Here is a 20,992-nt window from a genome sequence, read left to right on the forward strand (position 1 = left end):
AAGCCAGGGCCACACAAGGTGGACAAGTATGTTGCATTTATGAGGTGTTGATGCTGTTCAAAAACTCAAGTTCCTTTGTCTTATTTACCCTACACTCTCAGTATTGAACTTTCTAGAACAGGTACATAAAAATTACGTTATTGCCCTGACTGGTTTGGCTCAGTGGAGAGGGCATCGGCCTGCAGACTGAAGGGTCCCAGGTTCGATTCTGGTCAAGGGCACATGCCCAGGTTGTGGGCTCGGTCCCCAGGAAGGGGTGTGCAGCCAACCAATGATTCTCATCGATGTTTCTCTCTCTCTCCCTTCCTCTCTGCAATCAATACAAATATGTATTTTTTAAACATTTTAAGTCATTTTCTTTAATCTTGCTGGGAATAGCCCCAATGGATATGTTTCACATAATCATGACTAAAATATCTTGGTTAAGCCAATTGTGGAAATGAGGGAACAATTATATGGGGACTTTCTGACTTAAGTTCAGATGCAAGACTCTAGTTCTTCTTCCACTAGACAATGTCATACAGGAACACAATGTCTACATTGGGTACCTGATCCCAAACAGTTCCTTTTGAAATTAAAATCTGTGTGGGTATCCTTGCCACACCAAAAAGTAATGACTATTTGTAAGAACTACTCTGAAACAATCTGTAAGACAGTACACAGTGAGGCCTTGACCCTGTTAATGAGATGAGAGCTCTGGTTTCCAAAGCTCTACCTGTGGGGATGTTCTCTGCATTAACTAGGATATGCATGCCACATGCTATTTTCCAGTGGCTGGAGAGTTGTACTCAGACTTCCATATGTTTTCTTCAGTCCCAGACACAACTTTTTGTCATAAAAGCCGAATTCCTTAAACAGAAGTCAACTGGCTGTTGCAAGGATCTAGGATTGGACCAGGCTTCAAAAGTTTTGTTTACCCAGAAAATGAGAAGACTGGCTGGGGTATTGTGCTGATCTCCAGAATCTGATAATCTCACTCCAAACACTGTTTCACATTCAAGTTTTCCACTCCCCTTCCAACAATGCCTCTTTCGAGGGTAAACTCCGAGTCCCACTGATGTTATGCTGGACAGTTTCACTGATTTCAGATACTAGATGCAGCTCTGCAGTCAAGATCATTAGCTCAGACCCCAATTTACTGTAACACACTGTATGCTCCCATTTTTAAAAAACTCAAGAAAAGGCAAACTAATCTACAATGACAGAAAGCGGACCAGTGGCTTCTTGGGCATGTGGGAGAAGAGGCATGAGGAAACTTTTGGGAGTGAATAGGTTCACTATCGTTGATTGTTACTGATTTCAGAACTAGAAGATGTAGGATGAGTCACTCTCCTGAAATATGAAGGGTTTGTGGCACTGAAGACAGGGGCCTGCCCTTTAAACTCCATCCCCAGACTACCAGATAACAACTAAGACGGTTTACGTAAGTGGTCTGGCTGTACCATTTCAGAACTATGTGGCAGTGAAAGGAAGTGAAAACAAACACTAATCAAATTTTAAAAATTTATTTTTCTTTTCTTTTTTTTCTGTTGCTGATTTGTTCTTGAGATGGCTACAACACCAGACAGAACAGTGCCCTCGTATGTAATGCCTGTGTGGGGCTGCAACTCCTTTAGAACATTAAGATCTGCTTTGGGCTTCCTGCTCCTACCTCATCCCCATGAAGTCAAGTAAGTTCCACATTTTTAGTAAAATACAGTTTAGCCCTGTAAACACTTTTTCCATACTCCCACCCTCTTTTGTTTCCTCATGTCTATGGGTGAAACATTAACTAAAACAACAACAACAACAATAAAAACCCTAAAACTTAGAATATACACTTATATCTCACTCACCCCAATTTTGGCTCTTTTCTTCATGGCTGATAACCCAATGCGGATTGGAAGTGGAGTTAGCGAGTTGGGATATACATGAATTTGGCCCTGGCAGGTCCTAGTATCACTGATGTGACCATGATATAAAATAGAAAAGGCTCCTTGCTTACTCCTCCCTGTCCTAACAACTCTATAAAGGTGGTAAGCAACAGTTGGGGAGGATGGAAAAAATTTCTACTCACTTTCATTAAAAGAGAAGGGGAAATGAGAAAGAAGGGATGGGAGAGAGAAAAAGAGGACAAAACAATAAAAAACCGTAAGAGGTGATCGTGACCCTTGTCTTCCAATTGCAGCTAAATAGTTCATTCGAATTCCCATTTTCCCCAAGTAACTGTTTTTGTTTCACAGAAAGTTTGTACCTTTACTTTTCTGTATATGCACGTGTGGTGGCATGTGCGTGGTAGCATGTGTGTGTAGGTATGTGTATGTATGTGTGCGTGTCATATGCTACCAGGAGGATGTTTCAGTTCTGGTTTCAGATTAGTTTTCCTTTTTTATTCCTTAAAAATTATTTTTCCTTTTAGAAACAAGTTCACCAGGAAACCAGCTCCCCTCCCACCACGCCGGACAGGCTGCAGCCATCTTTTTAGAAACGGTGCTGATTTTCCCTCACATCCCCAAACAGGAACTCCTCAGGATGGCCTCAGAGGGCTGGAGTCTCTCCTGTCTGGTGGGACGCCCTGGTGGCGGTAAAGGCCCCTCTGCCACAATGGAGGTTTCTGATTGTGGGACACAGTCTGGTTTTTATTTTCTTCTTGTCTTCTAATTAAAAAAGACATTCCTATAAAAGAGAGAAGATAGTCAATACTTGTGGTCCAGGAGATAGTGAGCATTTTATAAAGTCAAGCAGAAGTTTCTATACTTGCTCAGGTACCTCATTCTGGCCTGTCATAAGAACTCAGTAAAAAAAAGGAAGTTGAAGGGGAGGGGCGGGAGAGAGGGTAAAGGTGAGCCAGTAGGTCCAGGATGCCAACTCCAAACCAATCAGAAATCTCCACTTCAGTCTATTAAATATTGGGGTTTCATGTAAGATGGATTGATTAATATTACTGATTTCAGAGAGAGGAAGGGAGAGGGAGAGAGGGATAGAAACATCAATGATGAGAGAGAATCACTGACTGGCTGCCTCCTGCACACCCCCTACTGAGGATCGAGCCTGCAACCCAGGCATGTGCCCTGACTGGGAATCGAACTGTGACCTCCTGGTTCATGGGTTGATGCCGGGCTAAGATTTTATTTTAAAAGAAGGCTTTGCCTGCTAAAATAAGTTTAAAAAACAATGATTTGGACTCCCTAGAAAGGATACTACTGTAAAATATTAAGTAGAGTGGTTAAAAGTGAGGACTCTGGCACCCAAATATCTATATTTGAATTGTGGCCCTATCAATTACTGACCTGACATCTTGCAACTTCAATTTCCTCATTTGTAAAATGGGAATAATAACAGTAACTAACCCAGGGAACTTAGGAGAATTATCTTAGTTAATACATATAGCCCTCGCCGGTTTGGCTCAGTGGATAGAGCATGGGCCCTTAGATTGAAGGGTTCGGGTTTGATTCTGGTCAAGGACACACACCTTGGTTGCGGGCTTGATCCCTAGGCCCTGGTTGATGTGCATATGGGAAGCAACCAATCGATGTGCTTCTCTCACATCGATGTTTCTCTCTCTCTGTCCAACCCCCCCCCCCCCCCCCTTTCTACTCTTTCTAAGAATTCAATGGAAAAGTATCTTGGGTGAGGATTAACAACAACAACAAAAAAGAACAAAAAACACTACATATAAAGCACTTAGAATAGTACCTGATACATAGTAAGGGCTCCATGAATGTTAGCTATGAACTTTCACAGCTGTATAAGCAATGCGTATCAATGTTAGCTTTTATAGATACTGCAAAACCTAAGAATCGCAAGTGATATCACTACTCCTTAAAGAACCAAAGCATAGAAATGATTTCTGGTGTGGTGAGGCATTGTAGAATGGCACCTTCACCCACTAATGCATTTAATCACAAACCCCCAGTGAGTGATGTACAGGCATGGAGGACTCCTGGAAGAATAAATTCTGCTTAAGACGTCAAAGCATGGGTTTAGAGGAGAGTTGCCTTTCTTCTCTCAGTCAAGAAACTGGCACCTACATCCCACTACCCCCGTCGTTTCTTTCCTCAGCTCAGCTTCTTGATTTGATTCAGGAAGCACAAAGAGAAAACTGATGATCAGGAGGAAGACAGAGATGGCAGATCTCTTGACTCAATCAAAACCTGGCATTTCAGTATTCAAATTGCAAAAGTGATAATAACAAGCAACTTTGCTCATTAAATCTGAAAGGTCAGGTTTAGGAGTAATATCATTTATTATGGTAAAGTTTAGGTCAGCAGTGTTTTCATCAAAGTAGCCAGGTTAAAAATACTTATTTGTTTGTTAGCTATACACATTTACAATCCTAGAAGTGTCTGTGAGAAGAGGGGAGGAACATTTTTTTGAGATATTCTACAACAGTCACTTTCCTATGGGGGTGAAATGGCATCCAAAGTAACTGACAATTATCTGCTACCTTGGCCCAAGGAAATCAGGAGCCTGCATTTCCCCGCTGCCCAGAAGTGTTGAATTGTTAGGTCTTCCCTGACTCTAGCTAGTATTAGTCCAAAGATGGGCAATAAAACATTTGTCCAGCCCTGGCCAGGGTGGCTCAGTTGGTTGGAGAGCCATCCCGTACACCAAAGGGTCGTGGATTTGATTTCTGGTCAGGGCACACACCCAGGTTGCGGGTTCAACCTCCAGTCAGGATGTGTGCAGGAGGCAGCTGATCTATGTTTTTTTTCTCGCATCAATGTCTGTCTGTCTCTCCCTTTCTCTCTCTCTCAAATCCATAAAAACATATCCTCAGGAGAGGATTCAAACAAACAAACAAACAAACAAAGAAAAAACACACCTATGTCCACCCCAAGCACTCCTGACAGCCAGAGAAAACCTGGGAACTATATACTACTCACCTGGGTGACAGGCACAGTGCAGGAGTGTAAGCTATCGAAACAACCTGGTGAAGTCTCGCAAGGCCCAGCAAACTTGTTTACATTCCTCAGCACTAGAAAAGAAAAGGCAGGTTAGTCCCTAACTGATGACAAAGATATAATACTTTGAAAAACTGCAACACTGACTCTGCTTTCCATCTTCCTGTAACTCAAGGGTAGATATTAACTACTGCATATGAGAATAATTACAAACTGTGTGGTCCTTAAAGAATGGGCTTTGGAGAAAAAGTGCCTACATTTGAATCTTGGCTCCAATGTGTCCTTGGGCAAGTTACCAATCTGCCTCAGTTTCTTCATCTATTATCTGCCTCATAATGTTTTGAAAATTAAATCAGTTCATAATTATAAAGTGCTAGGACAGTGGTTCTCAACCTGTGGATCGCAACCCCTTTGGGGGTCGAACGACCCTTTCACAGGGGTCGCCTAAGACCATCGGAAAACACATATATAATTACATATTGTTTTTATGATTAATCACTCTGCTTTAATTATCAATCTGTAACAATGAAATTGGGGGTCACCACAACATGAGGAACTGTATTAAAGGGTTGCGGTATTAGGAAGGTTGAGAACCACTAGCTTAGGATAATAGAGCAGTGAACAAAATAGTATTCAACAACTGTAGGCTGCCTACAACACTTGGTTAAAGCCCTTCACATAAAAAAACAATAACAACAAAAAACCCAAAGTAATAAAAAAGCAAGTGTATTCATTTAAGGCCAATTATTTTAATTCTACGAGCTGAGCTAACTCAAATACCCTGGCTTCCTCATTCTCTTCCAAAGGCAGATTTTGTTTACAAAGCCCAGTCCAGCAACTAAGAGTCTATCAGTCATCGATTTTCTAGTTGAACAGGCTGCTCAGGGTTTTCCTCCTGTGGGAGGAGGAAGCAGGTCCTTAGACAAGCACTGAGATTCGGAGGTGGTATGAATAGCCCAATATCATCTGATCCTGTATTTTCTTTCTTTTTTTGTTAATCCTCACCCAAGGATATTTTTTCCATTGATTTTTTTTTTTTTTAAAGAGAGTAGAAGGGAGGGGGAGAGACCGAGAGAAACTACAATCGGTTGCCCACTTCCTGCCCCCCACCCCCATCCCCACCCAACGTCCCGACAAGGGCCAGTGATGGAGCCTGCAAATAAAGTACGTGCCCTTGACTGTAATCAAACCCGGGACCCTTCAGTCTGGGATTGACACTCCATCCACTGAGCCAAGCTGAATTTTCAAAAGGCCTTCTGTGTCCAAACAGTGAGAAAGGAAGTGCTTCCTAATATGCTACCCTTCTGTGGCCCTCTTCTTGGTTTGGAAAAACTCAGAGAAGATTCGATGTGAGAAGAAAGCTCCTTCTCCTTGTAATGGTCAAAGACCAGGGAGCAAACTGCTAACTGTGACCCAAAGGGAAAGGAGAAATGAGAGCCATCCCCTCAAGTGCCCACATCTGGATTTCTTCACCTATTTTAAGGTCTGAAACATCATTAAGAACCTTGATTTAGACTACAGGACTTGATTTAACAGAATATACTAGAAACTTTCTTTTAGTCTCTCTCCACCCTGAAAATGTAATGAAAATGAGGACAGTCTTCTGGTTTTATCAGAATTTTGCCATTTGCTCTTTGTGAATTTAACATGCTTCACTAAGGGCATGGGCATAACATTTCTCAGTCTATTTCCAAATCAATATTGACTTTTAAGGGAGCAGCCAGGGTGAATGATTGCCCATATCACTTATGTTCCCAATGTCATGAAGGAGCAAGATACATAACCAAGAGAAGTCACTGTGTGGTGTGCTGTAAGGGACTAAGACAACAGGAAATAGTTAAACTTGCTGGAGACTCAAGAATCTTTTATCCTGATGCCTTACATGTTTTAAATTCTATCCTTCTTTAACCAGAGATCTTGGCTTAATCTGGAAGAAAAATGATAACTCCATCCTTAGCCTCTTTAGTGACGCATAAGAAGAAGTAACAAAATACAAATCCAGGAGAACTATGGTGAGACAGGGTGAAATGAGGACAGGCCACAGTGTCTCAACTCAGCTCAGTTTCTGCTCCCAATCTTGTCAGCAACTGCTCTGGCATAAGAGCTTCAGCCAAATGTTTTTAAAAACTTCCTAAAAGCTAGAACTATTTTGTTGTTGTTTTGTTTTTGCCTTAGTCCTTTCTTTCTTTCTTCCCTCCCTCCCTCCCTCCCTCCCTCCCTCCCTCCCTCCCTCCCTCCCTCCCTCCCTCCCTCCCTCCCTCTCTCTCTCTTTCTTTCTTTCTTTCTTTTCTTTCTTTCTTTCTTTCTTTCTTTCTTTCTTTCTTTCTTTCTTTCTTTCTTTTTCTTTCTCTCTCTCTCTTTCTTTTTCTTTCTTTCTTCCTTCCTTCCTTCCTCCCTTCCCTTTTCTTTCCTTCCTTCCTTCCTTCCTTCCTTCCTTCCTTCCTTCCTTCCTTCCTTCCTTCCATCTATCTATCTATCTATCTATCTATCATCAATCAATCATCTATCCATCCATCCATTTAAAGCTGCCACTATTTTTCTAGATTCTATTTTCTGGCATCTAGTCCCACAATCCCAATTTGTCCACCATACTTTGATAGGTACCATCTGAAAAACAGGCTTGGACTTGCTGAAATGACACTAAACCAGTTCACCTTCCCAGCTAGGATGGCAAACAAAGCAGCATGTTGAGGCAGGAGTTATAGGACCTTAAAACCAAAAGGGAGACTGAGTCATGCATGGAACAGAAGGTTCAAGGGCAACATGCATACTAAAGACAGAATTAGTAAGAGGAGGTGAGCAATCTCAAACCCTTTCTCTTGCACCTCAACATTACCTCTTATGTTCATTTCCCACCATTATGTCACAGCCTACTATACGAGGAGTTGCAAAACTTGTTTAGCAATGAGAGATCAAGTAGGCCAGGTTGGTAGTGGACCTTTTTTTTCCATATCACAGGGCAAAGATCACAGATCTTTTTGTTCACAGCACTGCATTATTTGGATCCCCTTTCCTTGCCCCAAGATTTTAATTAAAGTAGGGAATGTCCATAACTTTATTTCAGACTTACTCTATTGTTCTACCTGTTATATGTTAGCCCAGATGAAGGAATATGGACTTGGTGGAGACTTATTCCAGAATGTGTGGGTGATTGTCTTAGAGCTAGCAGGAAGCATGCTTCAGCTAGTTTTATAAATACATAATGACAATCTGGTAGATAATTTTCCATGGAGAAAGTTAACATTTACTAATCACCTACTATGTGCCAGATCTCATGATTTCCACTTGGTATCCCATAATAACCCTACTTTTGTTTTATTTTGTTAAAATATATTTTTATTGATTTCAGAGAGGAAGGGAGAGGAAGAGAGAGAGAGAGAGAGAGAAATATCAATGATGAGAGTGAATCATTTTTATTTTATTTTATTGTTTTATTGCTTAAAGTATTACAAAGAGTATCATATATGTCTCCTTTTTTTTCTCCCCTTGACCCTCCCCTAGCTTCCCATGCCCCCCAGTGTCTTGTGTCCATTGGTTATGCTCGTATGCATGCAAACAAGTCCTGCGGTTCATCTCTTACAACGCCCCCCCCCCCCCCCCCCCCCGAGTGAATCATTGATCAGCTGGCTACCTCCTGCGGTATACCCCCTACTAGGGATCAAGCCCACAACTCGGGCTTGTGCCCTTGACCAGAATTGAACCCAAGGACCCTTCAGTCTACAGGCCGATGCTCTATCCACCGAGCCAAACTGGCTAGGGTTACTAACCCTATTTCAAAAGATAAATATGCTGAAGTTCAAAGTAACAGCCAAAATAAAAAGAAAGAAATAACAACAACAAAGTAACAGCCAGTAAGTGGCAAGATTCAAACCAACATCTGTGACTCTAAGCCCCAGGTTCCCAGTTGCTCTAACTGGAGTCAATATCATCCTGCCCCTCTACTGACCAACTAGTTACTAGAACAGGGGTGGGCAAACTTTTTGACTCGAGGGCCACAATGGGTTCTTAAACTGGACCGGAGGGCCGGAACAAAAGCATGGATGGAGTGTTTGTGTGAACTAATATAAATTCAAAGTAAACATCATTACATAAAAGGGTACGGTCTTTTTTTTTTTTTAGTTTTATTCATTTCAAACGGGCCGGATCCGGCCCACGGGCTGTAGTTTGCCCATGGCTGTACTAGAAGGAACAGAGCAAAACAAAAGTAGAGAAAAGCAACTAATTATACTTTTACCCCTGAGACAGCTTGTAGGTAGAATACTACTTCTACTGGGAGGATTTATAGTAAAAATAAATAATTTTATAAGGTCATCCCAGTCAATACTAGTATATGCCTCCTTAGTAGAGGGGAAGTCCCCTTTTCTGGCAAAATGTGTCACGAAAGCAGGCAGTCACATGCTACTTTCCAGTCATGCATGCCACTTGATCTCTGGCCAAAAGTCAGTTACTTCTGGGGCATGAAGTTAAGCCACAGGTAAACTAAAAACAGCACTCAAGGTTTGGGATTTTAACTTTAACAAAATTATTGGAGATACTCTGGGAGATGAGAAAGTAAACCATTTTGAAAAATGACACTAAGACTTCCAATCAAGCCCGGCCAGAGTGGTTCACTGACCTATGAACCAGGAGGTCATGGTTTGATTCCCTGTCAGAGCACATGCCCGGGTTGCAGGCTCAATCCCCTGTAGGGGGCATGCAGGAGGCAGCTGATCAATGATTCTCTCTCATCATTGATGTTTCTATCCTCCCACCAAAAAACAAACAAACAAACAAATTAAAAAAAAAAAAAGACTTCAGGTCAAGAAAGCAGTGTAGGTAAATGTGGTACTCGAGCTCTAACCGATTTGGCTCAGTGGATAGAGCGTTGGCCTGCAGACTGAAAAGTCCCAGGTTCGATTCCGGTCAAGGGCATGTACCTTGGTTGTGGGCACATCCCCAGGAGGTGTGCAGATGGCAGCTGATTGATGTTTCTCTCCCATCGATGTTTCTAACTCTCTATCCCTCTCCCTTCCACTCTATAAAACTCAATAAAATATTTTAAAAAAATGTACTCGAATCCTCCCATATCCACATCAAAATTACAACTCAACTACAGATAAACTATCATTCTGAACTGCCTGAAATCTAGCTGAATGTAAGTCCTGTAACTAGACATTTAAAGAAGCCACATTGGGACTAGTAGGAGGGATGAAAACTCAAAACTGGCTGGTCCCACACTTATGTATGGTGGTTTAAAATTGGGAGGGATTTTTCGGCTGTATAGGTCCTCCCTGAGGAGCAAGGAGTCCTACCCCTCACACCAGGCCTCCCAGCCCAGGGTTCCAGAACTAGAAAGAGAAGTCCCATTAACTTCTGGCTGTAAAAACCAGTAGGGATTGTGGCTGAGTGACACAGAAAGCTGCTGGAGTCCGAGGCAGTTCCTCTTAAAGGGTTTATGCATGGACTTAACTCTAACTCACTCCCCCTGAGCTCCAGCACAGCTTAAAAGAATGAGGGACATACAAGGAGGAACTGAATTGTCTGGCATCAGGGCAAGAGCTGGTGGGGGGTGGGGTGGGAGAAATGGTGGTGGTGCAGCTTTCTGTCAGACAAAAGTACTGGCAGAGTTCATTGTTCCTTTTCTGAGACCTTCCCGCACAGAGCTGGAAGGCAGGCACCACTTCTGGGTCTCCATCAACCTGGCTCACAGTGTTGACCCTGCCCTGGTAATTCCCTGAGACCTGGCACCTATCAACTTGCGGTCCCACCCAAGGTGTTTCCAGGGGCGTTTCCATATAAATGGACTCTCCTGCCTCATGCTTCAGACTTTCCTAAAATCTTTCAAATAAGCATCTGGCCTATGTGTACTTTGCATCTCTTGCTAAGTGGCTCCAGGCATGGCACTAGAGGCAACCAGCCTTGGTTTACAGGTTGGCCTTTCCTAGGCACCTCCAAGCCCAGCACAAGTAGCAATCATCTGCAGACTGCTTTGCAGCTCATGCTGGCGGCCCCAGACAAGCACAGGCAGTAGCTGATCTTGCACCTCCAAGGAGGCTGCAGAGCCAGTGCACCCAGTGGACAGCTTTAGACCACGATGGATTACAGTCTACCATCTCCACTAGCAACACTAGTCAAGGGGTGGACCCTATGAGCACCAAAGCCTCACTGAAGCAAGTCCTGTTCCATAGCTCTTCTCTGTTGTCGCAGCCAGTCCTCACAGTTGATTGGCCTGGGGGTCGATCCCTCCCCAGTGATGCAATTAAGGCTCAATGACAACAGGACAGTGCACATAGCCCACACAGGGGTGCACCTGGAGCATCCAGCTCAGATGACTGGGAAGGCTGTGCCACTGGGCCCTACAGGACACCTACTACATAAGGCCACTCTAACAACTCCAGAAGACATAGCAACTCTATCTAATACATAGAAACAAACACAGGGAAACAGCCAACATGTGGACACAACAAAAAACAGGTCTCAAGTGAACGAACAGGAGAAATTTCCAAGAACTAGATGAAATGGAGGCAAGCAAACTGCTAGATACAGAGTTCAAAACAATGGTTATAAGGATGCTTGAGGACCTTACTGAGAACTTCAACGGCATGAAAAAAGACATAGAAACCATAAAAAATAACCAATCAGAAATGAAGGATATATTAATTGAAATGAAGAATAATTTACTGGAATCAGCAGTAGAGTAGATGAAGCTGAGAATAAAATCAGCAATTTGGGATATAAGGAAGCAAAAAACACACAACCAGAACAGCAAAAAGAAATCCCAAAGTATGAAGATACTGTAAGTGGTCTCTAGGACGTCAAGTGTGCCAACATTTGCATCACGGGGTTGCAGGAAAGAGAAGAGAGAAAAGCAAGAAATTGAAAATCTATTTGAAAAAATAATGACAGAAAAGTTCCTTCACCTGGTCAAGGAAAGAGACATACAAGCCCAGGAAGAGCAGAGAATCCCAAACAAGATAAACCCAAAGAGGGCCCCCACCAAGACACATCATAATTAAAATGCAAAAGGTTAAAGATAAAGAGAGAATCTTAAAAGCAGTAAGAGAAAAGCAGTTAGTTACCTACAAGGGAGCTCCCATAAGACTGTCTGCTGATAACTCAATAAAAATTTTGCAGGCCAGAAGGGAGTGGCAAGGAATATGTAAAGTTATGAAAAGCAAGTACCTAAACCAAGATTACTCTACCCAGCAAAGCTATCATTTAGAGTTGAAGGACATACAAAGAGCTGCTCAGACAAGAAAAAGCTAAAGTAGTTCATCACCATAAAACCAGTATTACCTGAAATGTTAAAGGGTCTTCTTTAAGAAGAAAAAAAGGATAAAAAATATGAAGAATAAAATGGCAATATATACATATTTATTAACAACTGAATCTAAAAAACAAAATAAATAAAGCAGAACAGAAAGAGACTCATAGATATAGAGAACATTTTTTAAAAAAATGTATTTTATTGATTTTAGAGAGGAAGGGAGAGGGAGAGAGAGATAGAAACATCAATGATGAGAGAGAATCATTGATTGGCTGCCTCTTGCACGCCCCCTACTGGGGATCAAGCCCACAACCCAGGCATGTGCCCTTGGCCGGAATCGAACCTGAGACCCTTCAGTCCGCAGGCTAAGGCTTTATCCATTGAGCCAAATCAGCTAGGGCTATAGAGAACATTTTGATGGTTGCCAGAAAGGAGAAGGGTTTGGGGGGAGTGTGAAAAAGGCAAAGGAATTAAGAAATACAAGTTGGTTGTCACAGAATAGTCATGGAGATGTAAAGTACAGTATAGGGAATAGAGTCAATAATATTTTAAAAAACGAAAAGAAAAAATAATATTCTAATAACTATGTCTGGTGTCAGATGGGTATGAGATTTATCAGGGTGATCACTTGGTAAGTTATATAATGTCTAACCACTGAAATGAATATAATATTGTATGTCAACTGTAATAAAAAAATAAAAATGATTAAAAAATATTAAATAAGTAAAAAAAAGAAATAAAATGACATTAAGAAATCAATTCTCATATCTTAAGAAACCTGAAACACCAATCAGAAAAAGAATGTATGCACCCCTATGTTCATAGCAGTGCAATTTACAATAGCTAAAATCTGGAAACAGCCCAAGTGCACATCAGTAGATGAGTGGATAAAAAAGCTGTGGTACATTTACACCATGGAATACTATGCAGCAGTAAAAAAGAAGGATCTCTTACTCTTTGAAATAGCATGGAAGGACCTGGAGAGTATTATGCTAAGTGAACTCAGCCAGTCAGAGAAAGAGAAGTATCACATGATCTCACTCATATGTGGAATCTAATGAACAAAATAAACTGATGAACAAAATAGATCCAGAAGCATAGAAGCATAGAACAGACTGTGGAATCTCAGAGGGAAGGTGAGGGAGTGTGGGTGGGTGGGAAGAAATTGTATGCATATATGCATAACCCATGGTCACCAATAATAGGGTGGTGAAGGCCTGGGGTGTGGGGCGAGCTAGAAGGGGCCAATGGGGGAAAAGGGGGAACATATGTAATACTTTCAATAATAAAGATTAAAAAAAAAAATCAATTCTTAGAAAAGAAGATTAGCTCTTAGCTCTTGAATCCATTGCCTACAATTCATTGTATTTTTTCTCACTTTTAAAAACTGGGTCTGGTTTCAAATATGAAAGTATAGCACATGGTCATGAAATAAATGCAAACAGTACAGAGGTTATGAAGTGCAAGTCTCCCTCCCCTTCCTGGTCCTAGTTATATATCTTTCCAGAAATAATTTTCTATGCAAAAAGTAGTGTGTGTGTGTGTGTGTGTATGTGTGTGTGTGTGTGTGTGTATGTGTATGTATGTGTGTGTGTATATATATATACACACACACATATGTACATATCTTTAAAAAGTACACATTAATTCATTTATAATAGCATCAAAAAGAATAAAATGCTTAAACTACAAAATGTTGCTGCAAGAAATTAAAGACACCAACAAATGGAAAGACATCTTGTGCTCATGGATTGGAAGACTTAATATTGTTAAGATGTCAATACTATGCAAACTGATCTACAGATTCAATGTAAAAAAAAAATCCCAATTTACTTTTTGTGTGTGAAAACAGAAAAATGTGGAATCACAAGGGACCTAGAAGAGCCAAAATAATCTTGAAAAAGAACAAAGTTGGAGGTCTCACACTGCCCAATTTTAAAATTTAAGCTATAGTAATTAAAATGGTATGGTACTAACATAAAGACAGACACACAGACCAATGGAATAGAGAACCCAGAAATAAATCCCTTGCATATTATTTTCAATAAAAATGCCACTCAATGCAGAAAAGGGCAGTGCTGGGAAAACTAGATGTCCACGTGCAAAAACAAAGTTGGACGCTTAACATACATCATATATAAAAACTAACTCAAAATTGATCAAAGACCTAAAACTATAAAACTGTTAGAAAAAAATAGGGTAAAAACTTCATGACGTTAGATTTGATAATGATTTCTTGGATATGACACCAAAAGCACAGGAAACAAAAGTAAAAACAGATATGGAGAAATCAGAACCTTATGTACTGTTGGTGGGAAGATAAAAGAGCCACTATGGAAAATAGTATGGAGGTTCTTCAAAATATAATCCAGAAATTCCATGTCCAGATATATATCCAAAAAGAATTGAAAGCCGGGTCTTAAGATATTTGTATATTCATGTTCACAGAAGCATTACTTACAACAGACAAGAGGCTGAAACAACTCAAATATTCATCAGCAGAGGAATGAAAAAATAAAATGTGGTGTATATATAGATGGACAGACACACACACACACACAGAAAGCAGAATGATGGTTGCCAGGGGGCAGGGTGAGCAGAGAATGGGCACAGCCTCAGTTGTGCAAAATGAGAAAGTTCTAGAGTCACAACAATGTGAACACACTTACACTGCTAACAGTACCTCAAAATGGTTAAGATGATCAACTCTGTATTTTATCACAATTAAAAATAAAAAAATTTAAGTGCAAGTTGAGTTTACATGATACTGTTATTCCCTCCTTTATATCTTATTTTTCATATATGCATTTTTCCTTCTTTTTTTTTAAAGTGCCTACTTACTAGTATAGACAAACTGTTATATAATTGTTGTCCTCTGATGGGCAACTGGAATATATCAAGTTTTTTTTCACTATTATCAACCTTTTGCAACACTCATTCTTGGATCTAGAAATTGTCCCACAACTGAATGAATATAAGCCACTGCCTAAAATTTAGTCAAAATTCTAGACTCTAGACACAAAAAGGAATATCCAGGCAAGGTAACACACAGTTATAACATCCAATTTAAGTTGCTGTCATTAATATTATCAAGGACCATAAAAGTCTCATAACCTTTGATTCAATGATTTTAATGAAAATGGTCAAAAGAAGAAAAGTCTAGACTTACCATATTATCTATAACACTGAAAACAACAAACAAGATCAAATGTCTACTAAGAGAAATACTATAAAGAAATCAAGCAATACCTGTATAGATATAAAATAGTGATTAGAAAGACTATGTAGCTATATAAAATGTTTATTATGTTCACAGTGAAAAATCCACTTATGTACACCTAACATTTTAAGTGAGCTGTAAGCAAGTGGCTCATGGGCCTAATGCATCCCAGAGAGATTTTTATTTGTTTTAGGTATGGCAAAATTTTTCCAATTTATTGCAGTCTACATCACTCTTTGTTTTACAATCAATGTTTCACCCATTCAGACACCTGCATTCTTGACCCCTGAATATGAATGAGAATTAAGGACTTCAAAGGAAAAAACAGATCTCCTGCAGGGTAATGTGCTGCTCAGTGCATTTTTCTTTTGAAAAATATAATGCTTCCACTTACTTCTTAAGTTCTTATAACAGTTAATATATGTATAATAAAACTGACACACACATATACTACATGGTGATATTTTCCCCAAGACTGGCTTCCCATGCCAATCTGCAATTCAAGACTACATGGACACTAAAAATACAAAGGCACATAAGAAACATACTCCTGGGCAGATCTGTAACTAAGATGGTACAAGAAACAAAAATATATTTCTCTACACACCCCAGCTGCAGTTCATACTCCTTTAAAAACACACACACCCAGCATCACTCACCTAGTGACTTGTTTGTGGAAATCTGTTAGTTGTTTGTGTGTCACTGTGACAGCTCCCACAGTTGTTTCTTTTGGCAAACCTTTCAAGGAATTCTCTAACCATCGACAAAAAGTCTGTACCAAGAAGAAGAATAAGAGTTTTTAAAGGAGGCAGGGCTTACTCAACTGGGACTGCATAGGTAATAACAAAAACCTGCATGTTTTCTTAGTAGCATTAGTGCCCTGGGACTTGGAAGCAAGTAAAAGAATTAACAAAAGCACTATTTTCAGGTCATCCAACCCTCTGGGGGTTGGAATCAGATACAAAGACATGCCTAGACTTCCCTTCAAAGGGGTCGCAGACATCACTTCAGAAAGAGCCTTCTTCCTTGAGAGGGAAATCTCTCCTGGATGAGGCTATTGTTCTGTTCCTGTCATTAAACTCATACAGTATTTTAAAAATTAAATATCTGCAAAAAACTCTTGAGTCTAAAGATCAAAGGCAAAGGTTCAGGTATCAGAAAGGGTAGGGACAAAAAGTATAGTTAGTAAACATGTCAAAGTATAAATGTAATATAAATTCAGAAATTTCAGGATTTTAAGGTCATCTCTCTCAGAAGTCATGTCAATAGGTCCTTTGTGATACCCTCCCTTCCTTGGGTTAGAAAGTTCTTTTGTTGTTCACTCTAGTTGCTATTTAGAAAAATTTATTTATACCCAAACAAGGTATCTTTGTACCTTTCATATGCACTAAAACTGCTTATCCTCAGCCCCCTTGCTTCCTTCCTTCTTCAAACTAAAAATCAAAATTCTAGAGACTTCCTCTGGATTCTTATTTTCAGTCAAATTGTTCTTCTTTGAGTTAGTTCTAATTTTTCTTCACATTTTTCTTAAGTAGAATGTATACTTTGGTTATAGTTTCCAGCTAATTTTTTTACATTATATGTTTTCCCATTATGTTAATTTATGATAACAGACCAGAGAAAAGTAAATATTACACTACAAATGCTTAAAAAGTACTGCATGGCGCACTCTCCCTCCTGGGAGCATGCCATCCCTTTCCCCTCGCCCTCTTCTTCCCCCAGGTGCATTACCTTTCCTTTTCCCTCTCCTAAGCTCCAAGGGTCCTTCTTTAGCCTCTATAACTTGTTTCCTGAGCCTATTTCTTCCACGACTCACTTTTACCTGTGTGACTTTCTAAATAAACTTTCTCTTATAGTTTGAATCTTGGCTTTGAATTCTTTCTTAGCCAGAACTCAAGTACCAAAGTTGCTGAACTGAGGTCTGGTCTGACTCCACCAGTTTTAACACCTGGTGTTGTTTTCATTGTTGCCAACAGTATTATCATCAATGAGGATTGTGATGAGGCCCTTAGAATCTGTACCATTGACCTGGATTATATGGGAAACAAGTGCAGTAAACTCTCACGTACAGGAAATTCAAAACTATTTGTAGGAAGCTTGTAACCATACTCACATCAACTAGAATCAAGACTAAAAACAAAAAAGTTTAATAATCTTCCTCGGACCATTGTTGGCCTCTTGACCCCTGCTGGTGTCCAGATGTCTGTGGTTATCAATCACCTCTTGCCTCTCCCATTTATCCTTCACTTGACATAAAAGAAGCCTGAATTCTGTACTTTCTTAAGATGGATTTCAGACACCTTCCCCATCAATAAACCTTTCCTTACTCCAAAAGAATACTGCATAATTTCTCAAATGTTGCCCTCAAGGAAGAAAACACTCTACTCAAACAAAAAAAGTCCTAGCTGCTTTGGCTCAGTAGATAGAGTGTCAGCCTGCAGATTGAAGGGTCCCAGGTTTGATTCCAATCAAGGGCATATGCCTGGGTTGTGGGCTTGATTCCCAGTAGGGGGCATACAGGAGGCAGCAGATCAGTGATTCTCTCTTATCATTGACTAGAGGTCTGGTGCATGAATTTGTGCATGGGTGGGGTCCCTCGGCCTGGCAGGCGATCAGGACTGCAGGAGGCTGGCCAGCGATCAAGGCCAATTGGGGGGTAGGGACTGAAAGAGGTTGGCCAGCCATGGGAGGCTGGCTGTGGGAGCACACTGACCACCAGGGGGCAGCTCCTGCACTAAGCGCCTGCCCCCTGGTGGTCAGTGCGTCATCATTGTGACTGGTCGTTCAGTTGACAGATCATAATGGTTGCTTAGGCTTTTATATATATCGATGTTTCTATCTCTTTCTCCCTTCCTCTCTGAAATCAATAAAAAGTATATTTAAAAAAAACCAACACACACACACACACAAAAAGCAGGGACAACAAATTCAGGAAATCCTTAATTGACAAAGTTTTGGTATTTAAAAAATCACTCAAGAGTTAACAAAACAAAAACAGTAAGAAACTAAACTTAAAAAAAAGCAAAGACTAATTAGCTAGCATATAATGAGCCTTGTCATCTTCCAGTAAAGCAATCTGAGAAATTAGATTGAAAATACTGAATAAGCCCAACTGGCATGGCTCAGTGGTTGAGCATCGACCAATGAACCAGGAGGTCATTATTTGATTCCCAGTCAGGGCACATGCCCAGGTTGTGGGCTTGATCCCCAGTGTGGGGTGTGCAGGAGGCAGCAGATCGATGATTCTCTCTCATCACTGATGTTTCTCTCTCTCCCTTTCTCTCTGGAATCAATAAAAATATATTTTAAAAAAGAAAATACTGAATAAATTTGTCACAGGTGGATATCCAAGAAAGAAAGGGCTTTAGAAGTTCACTCAAGCCGAGGCCGGTTTGGCTCAGTGGATGGAGCGTCGGCCTGCGGACTGAAGGGTCCTGGGTTTGATTCCGGTCAGGGGCATGTGCCTGGGTTGCGGGCACATCCCCAATGGGGGATGTGCAGGAGGCGGCTGATCGATGTTTCTCTACCATCGATGTTTCTAACTCTCTGTCTCTCTCCCTTCCTCTCTGTAGAAAATCAATAAAATATATTAAAAAAAAAAAGAAAAAAAAAAAAGAAGTTCATTCAAGTCAAGAGACAAAGTTGGCATGTCATCTATTAAAAAGGTATTGAACTTTGAAAATGGTATGATTAAGAAAGTCCTCAAGAATGTAAATGTTCTCTGGACTTAAATACTTAGTTACAACTTCAATCAGTTTACTTCTAGGGTATAGACAACCCAAATTTATGTAAGAGTTCCTTTACAAAAACTCAGCTGTAGTTGATATTTACAGAAAACGATCACTTTAAATTGCTTCATTAGCTCATGGGTTTATAGCAGTGATGGCGAACCTATGACACGCGTGTCAGAGGTGACAAGCGAACTCATTTTTTTGGTTGATTTTTCTTTGTTAAATGGCATTTAAATATATAAAATAAATATCAAAAGTATAAGTCTTTGTTTTACTATGGTTGCAAATATCAAAAAATTTCTATATGTGACACGGCACCAGAGTTAAGTTAGGGTTTTTCAAAATGTTGACACGCCGAGCTCAAAAGGTTCGCCATCACTGGTCTATAGTAAACTCTTAAAGAGCACATGGTTACATGGTTTGTATTCCTGTCCAAACTTGCTGTTCTCATTTTCTTCTTCTGTTAGCATTTAACTATATGTTTACAAATCAAGAATGTTTTTGTAAAATCAAATTTATATAATAAGTCTTTTGTTACTTGGAAACCAAGTATATTTGTAAAAAAGTGAGAAAGTATGGACATTTTATTTCTTATGTCAAGGACTTTTGGAATAAAAGTTGTTGGTCTCTAGGCTCACAGAGTACTTTCTTCAGGAAAACACAAAAATACTACTGTATTAGATTGAAACAGAACATATGTATTGAACACCCAGCAATGGGAACTGCTGGTACTATTCATTCCTAAAACACTTGAACTTAAAAGGAAGCACTGAAGGATTATTTGATAAAAGCAGTCATGCAGGAGCCTCAGAGTTTGATATAAGAATTAAAGTTAATGTGGCTGTTTCTGAAGTATAAATCTAAAGAAAATGTTGGAAATCTATTAAGCATCTGCTCTCCATGTGAATGTTTTTTGTTTGAACCTAAGATCAAGTAAAGCATATGCCCACTAAGACAATATACACTAATCAATGAATTTTGGAGATGAACACAGCAGACCAGGTAAGACTTCTGACTCAGTCATATTAGAGTCTTACAGTAAAAGTGCATTCTCTTTTGTGAAACTGCTGAAATTGAGGCTAAGAACTGCCATTGATAACATAAAGCAAAAGACAATGTTAAGATACACATGTACTTCAAAGTTGTAAGTATTTGTTTGGATCTTTCTCTTCTGGTAGACAGCTCACTTTAACTAGGTCCAACTGCTTTTATATTAAATATCAAAAATTATAAATCCTATTTAAAAAAATAAATTACAGGCTATGATATACTTTGTCACTATGTTCAGAATTTTCATGCAGCATACATAACCTGATTTATGACTATGTGGACTAGTACTGAAATTTCTTGGGCATTACTGGATAGCCTAAAAAAAATTTCCATGCTCAGGTGATAAAAAACTTGCTTGAAGAAGTAAAGCAGGAAGCAAATAAATCCAATAAGGAAGCAAATCAAGTATATATTGTAGACTAGTTTTACAACATATCTATATGCCTCCAAATGCTCTGACTCAATTTATTACCAGGGAACCATACAGTGCCACCTAAGGAACTTGGAGTTAATTAACACTTCCTAAATCACCTGTAACAATATACAAGTGATACATGGGCATTTCCCACAAATGAACACATTTCTCCCTGATGGCCACAGAGCTGAATTCAAAACTTAGTATTCACTTAGGGTACACTTAGTATTCACTTAATTTATAAGCCATACAACAGTGACAAAAATATGCTTTCAATAACCCAGTGATGAATCAATGGCCTCATATGACCCCCTTCGTCTAACAATTAAACTTAGCAATATGCCTAAATTAGGTTCTATGAATGTTCAACAGGGCTGCTTTCAAAGGTATAGTTGGCTGCAAGGAACCAAAGTTTAGGCCTAGGAGAAATGGGTACCTAATGAAAAT

General features: G+C 39.9%; 1 protein-coding gene across 1 annotated transcript in view; it reads right to left on the reverse strand.

The window, feature by feature from the left end:
- Positions 1 to 2,347: 2,347 nt before the first annotated feature.
- TNPO3 (transportin 3) overlaps positions 2,348 to 20,992 on the reverse strand; it is a 100,067-nt gene continuing 81,422 nt past the window's right edge. Inside the window, exons 21-23 of the mRNA XM_070423870.1 lie at positions 16,009 to 16,121; positions 4,866 to 4,957; positions 2,348 to 2,655 (exon numbers count right to left, since the gene is read on the reverse strand). Coding sequence (XP_070279971.1) covers positions 4,897 to 4,957; positions 16,009 to 16,121 — 174 coding nt within the window. The 3' untranslated portion in view covers positions 2,348 to 2,655; positions 4,866 to 4,896. The remainder of the gene's footprint in view (positions 2,656 to 4,865; positions 4,958 to 16,008; positions 16,122 to 20,992) is intronic.

This window comes from Myotis yumanensis, unplaced genomic scaffold (assembly GCF_028538775.1).
Source record: "Myotis yumanensis isolate MYYU_CA2020_CCGP unplaced genomic scaffold, mMyoYum1.0.hap1 SCAF_9, whole genome shotgun sequence".
Classification (NCBI taxonomy): Eukaryota; Metazoa; Chordata; class Mammalia; order Chiroptera; family Vespertilionidae; genus Myotis; species Myotis yumanensis.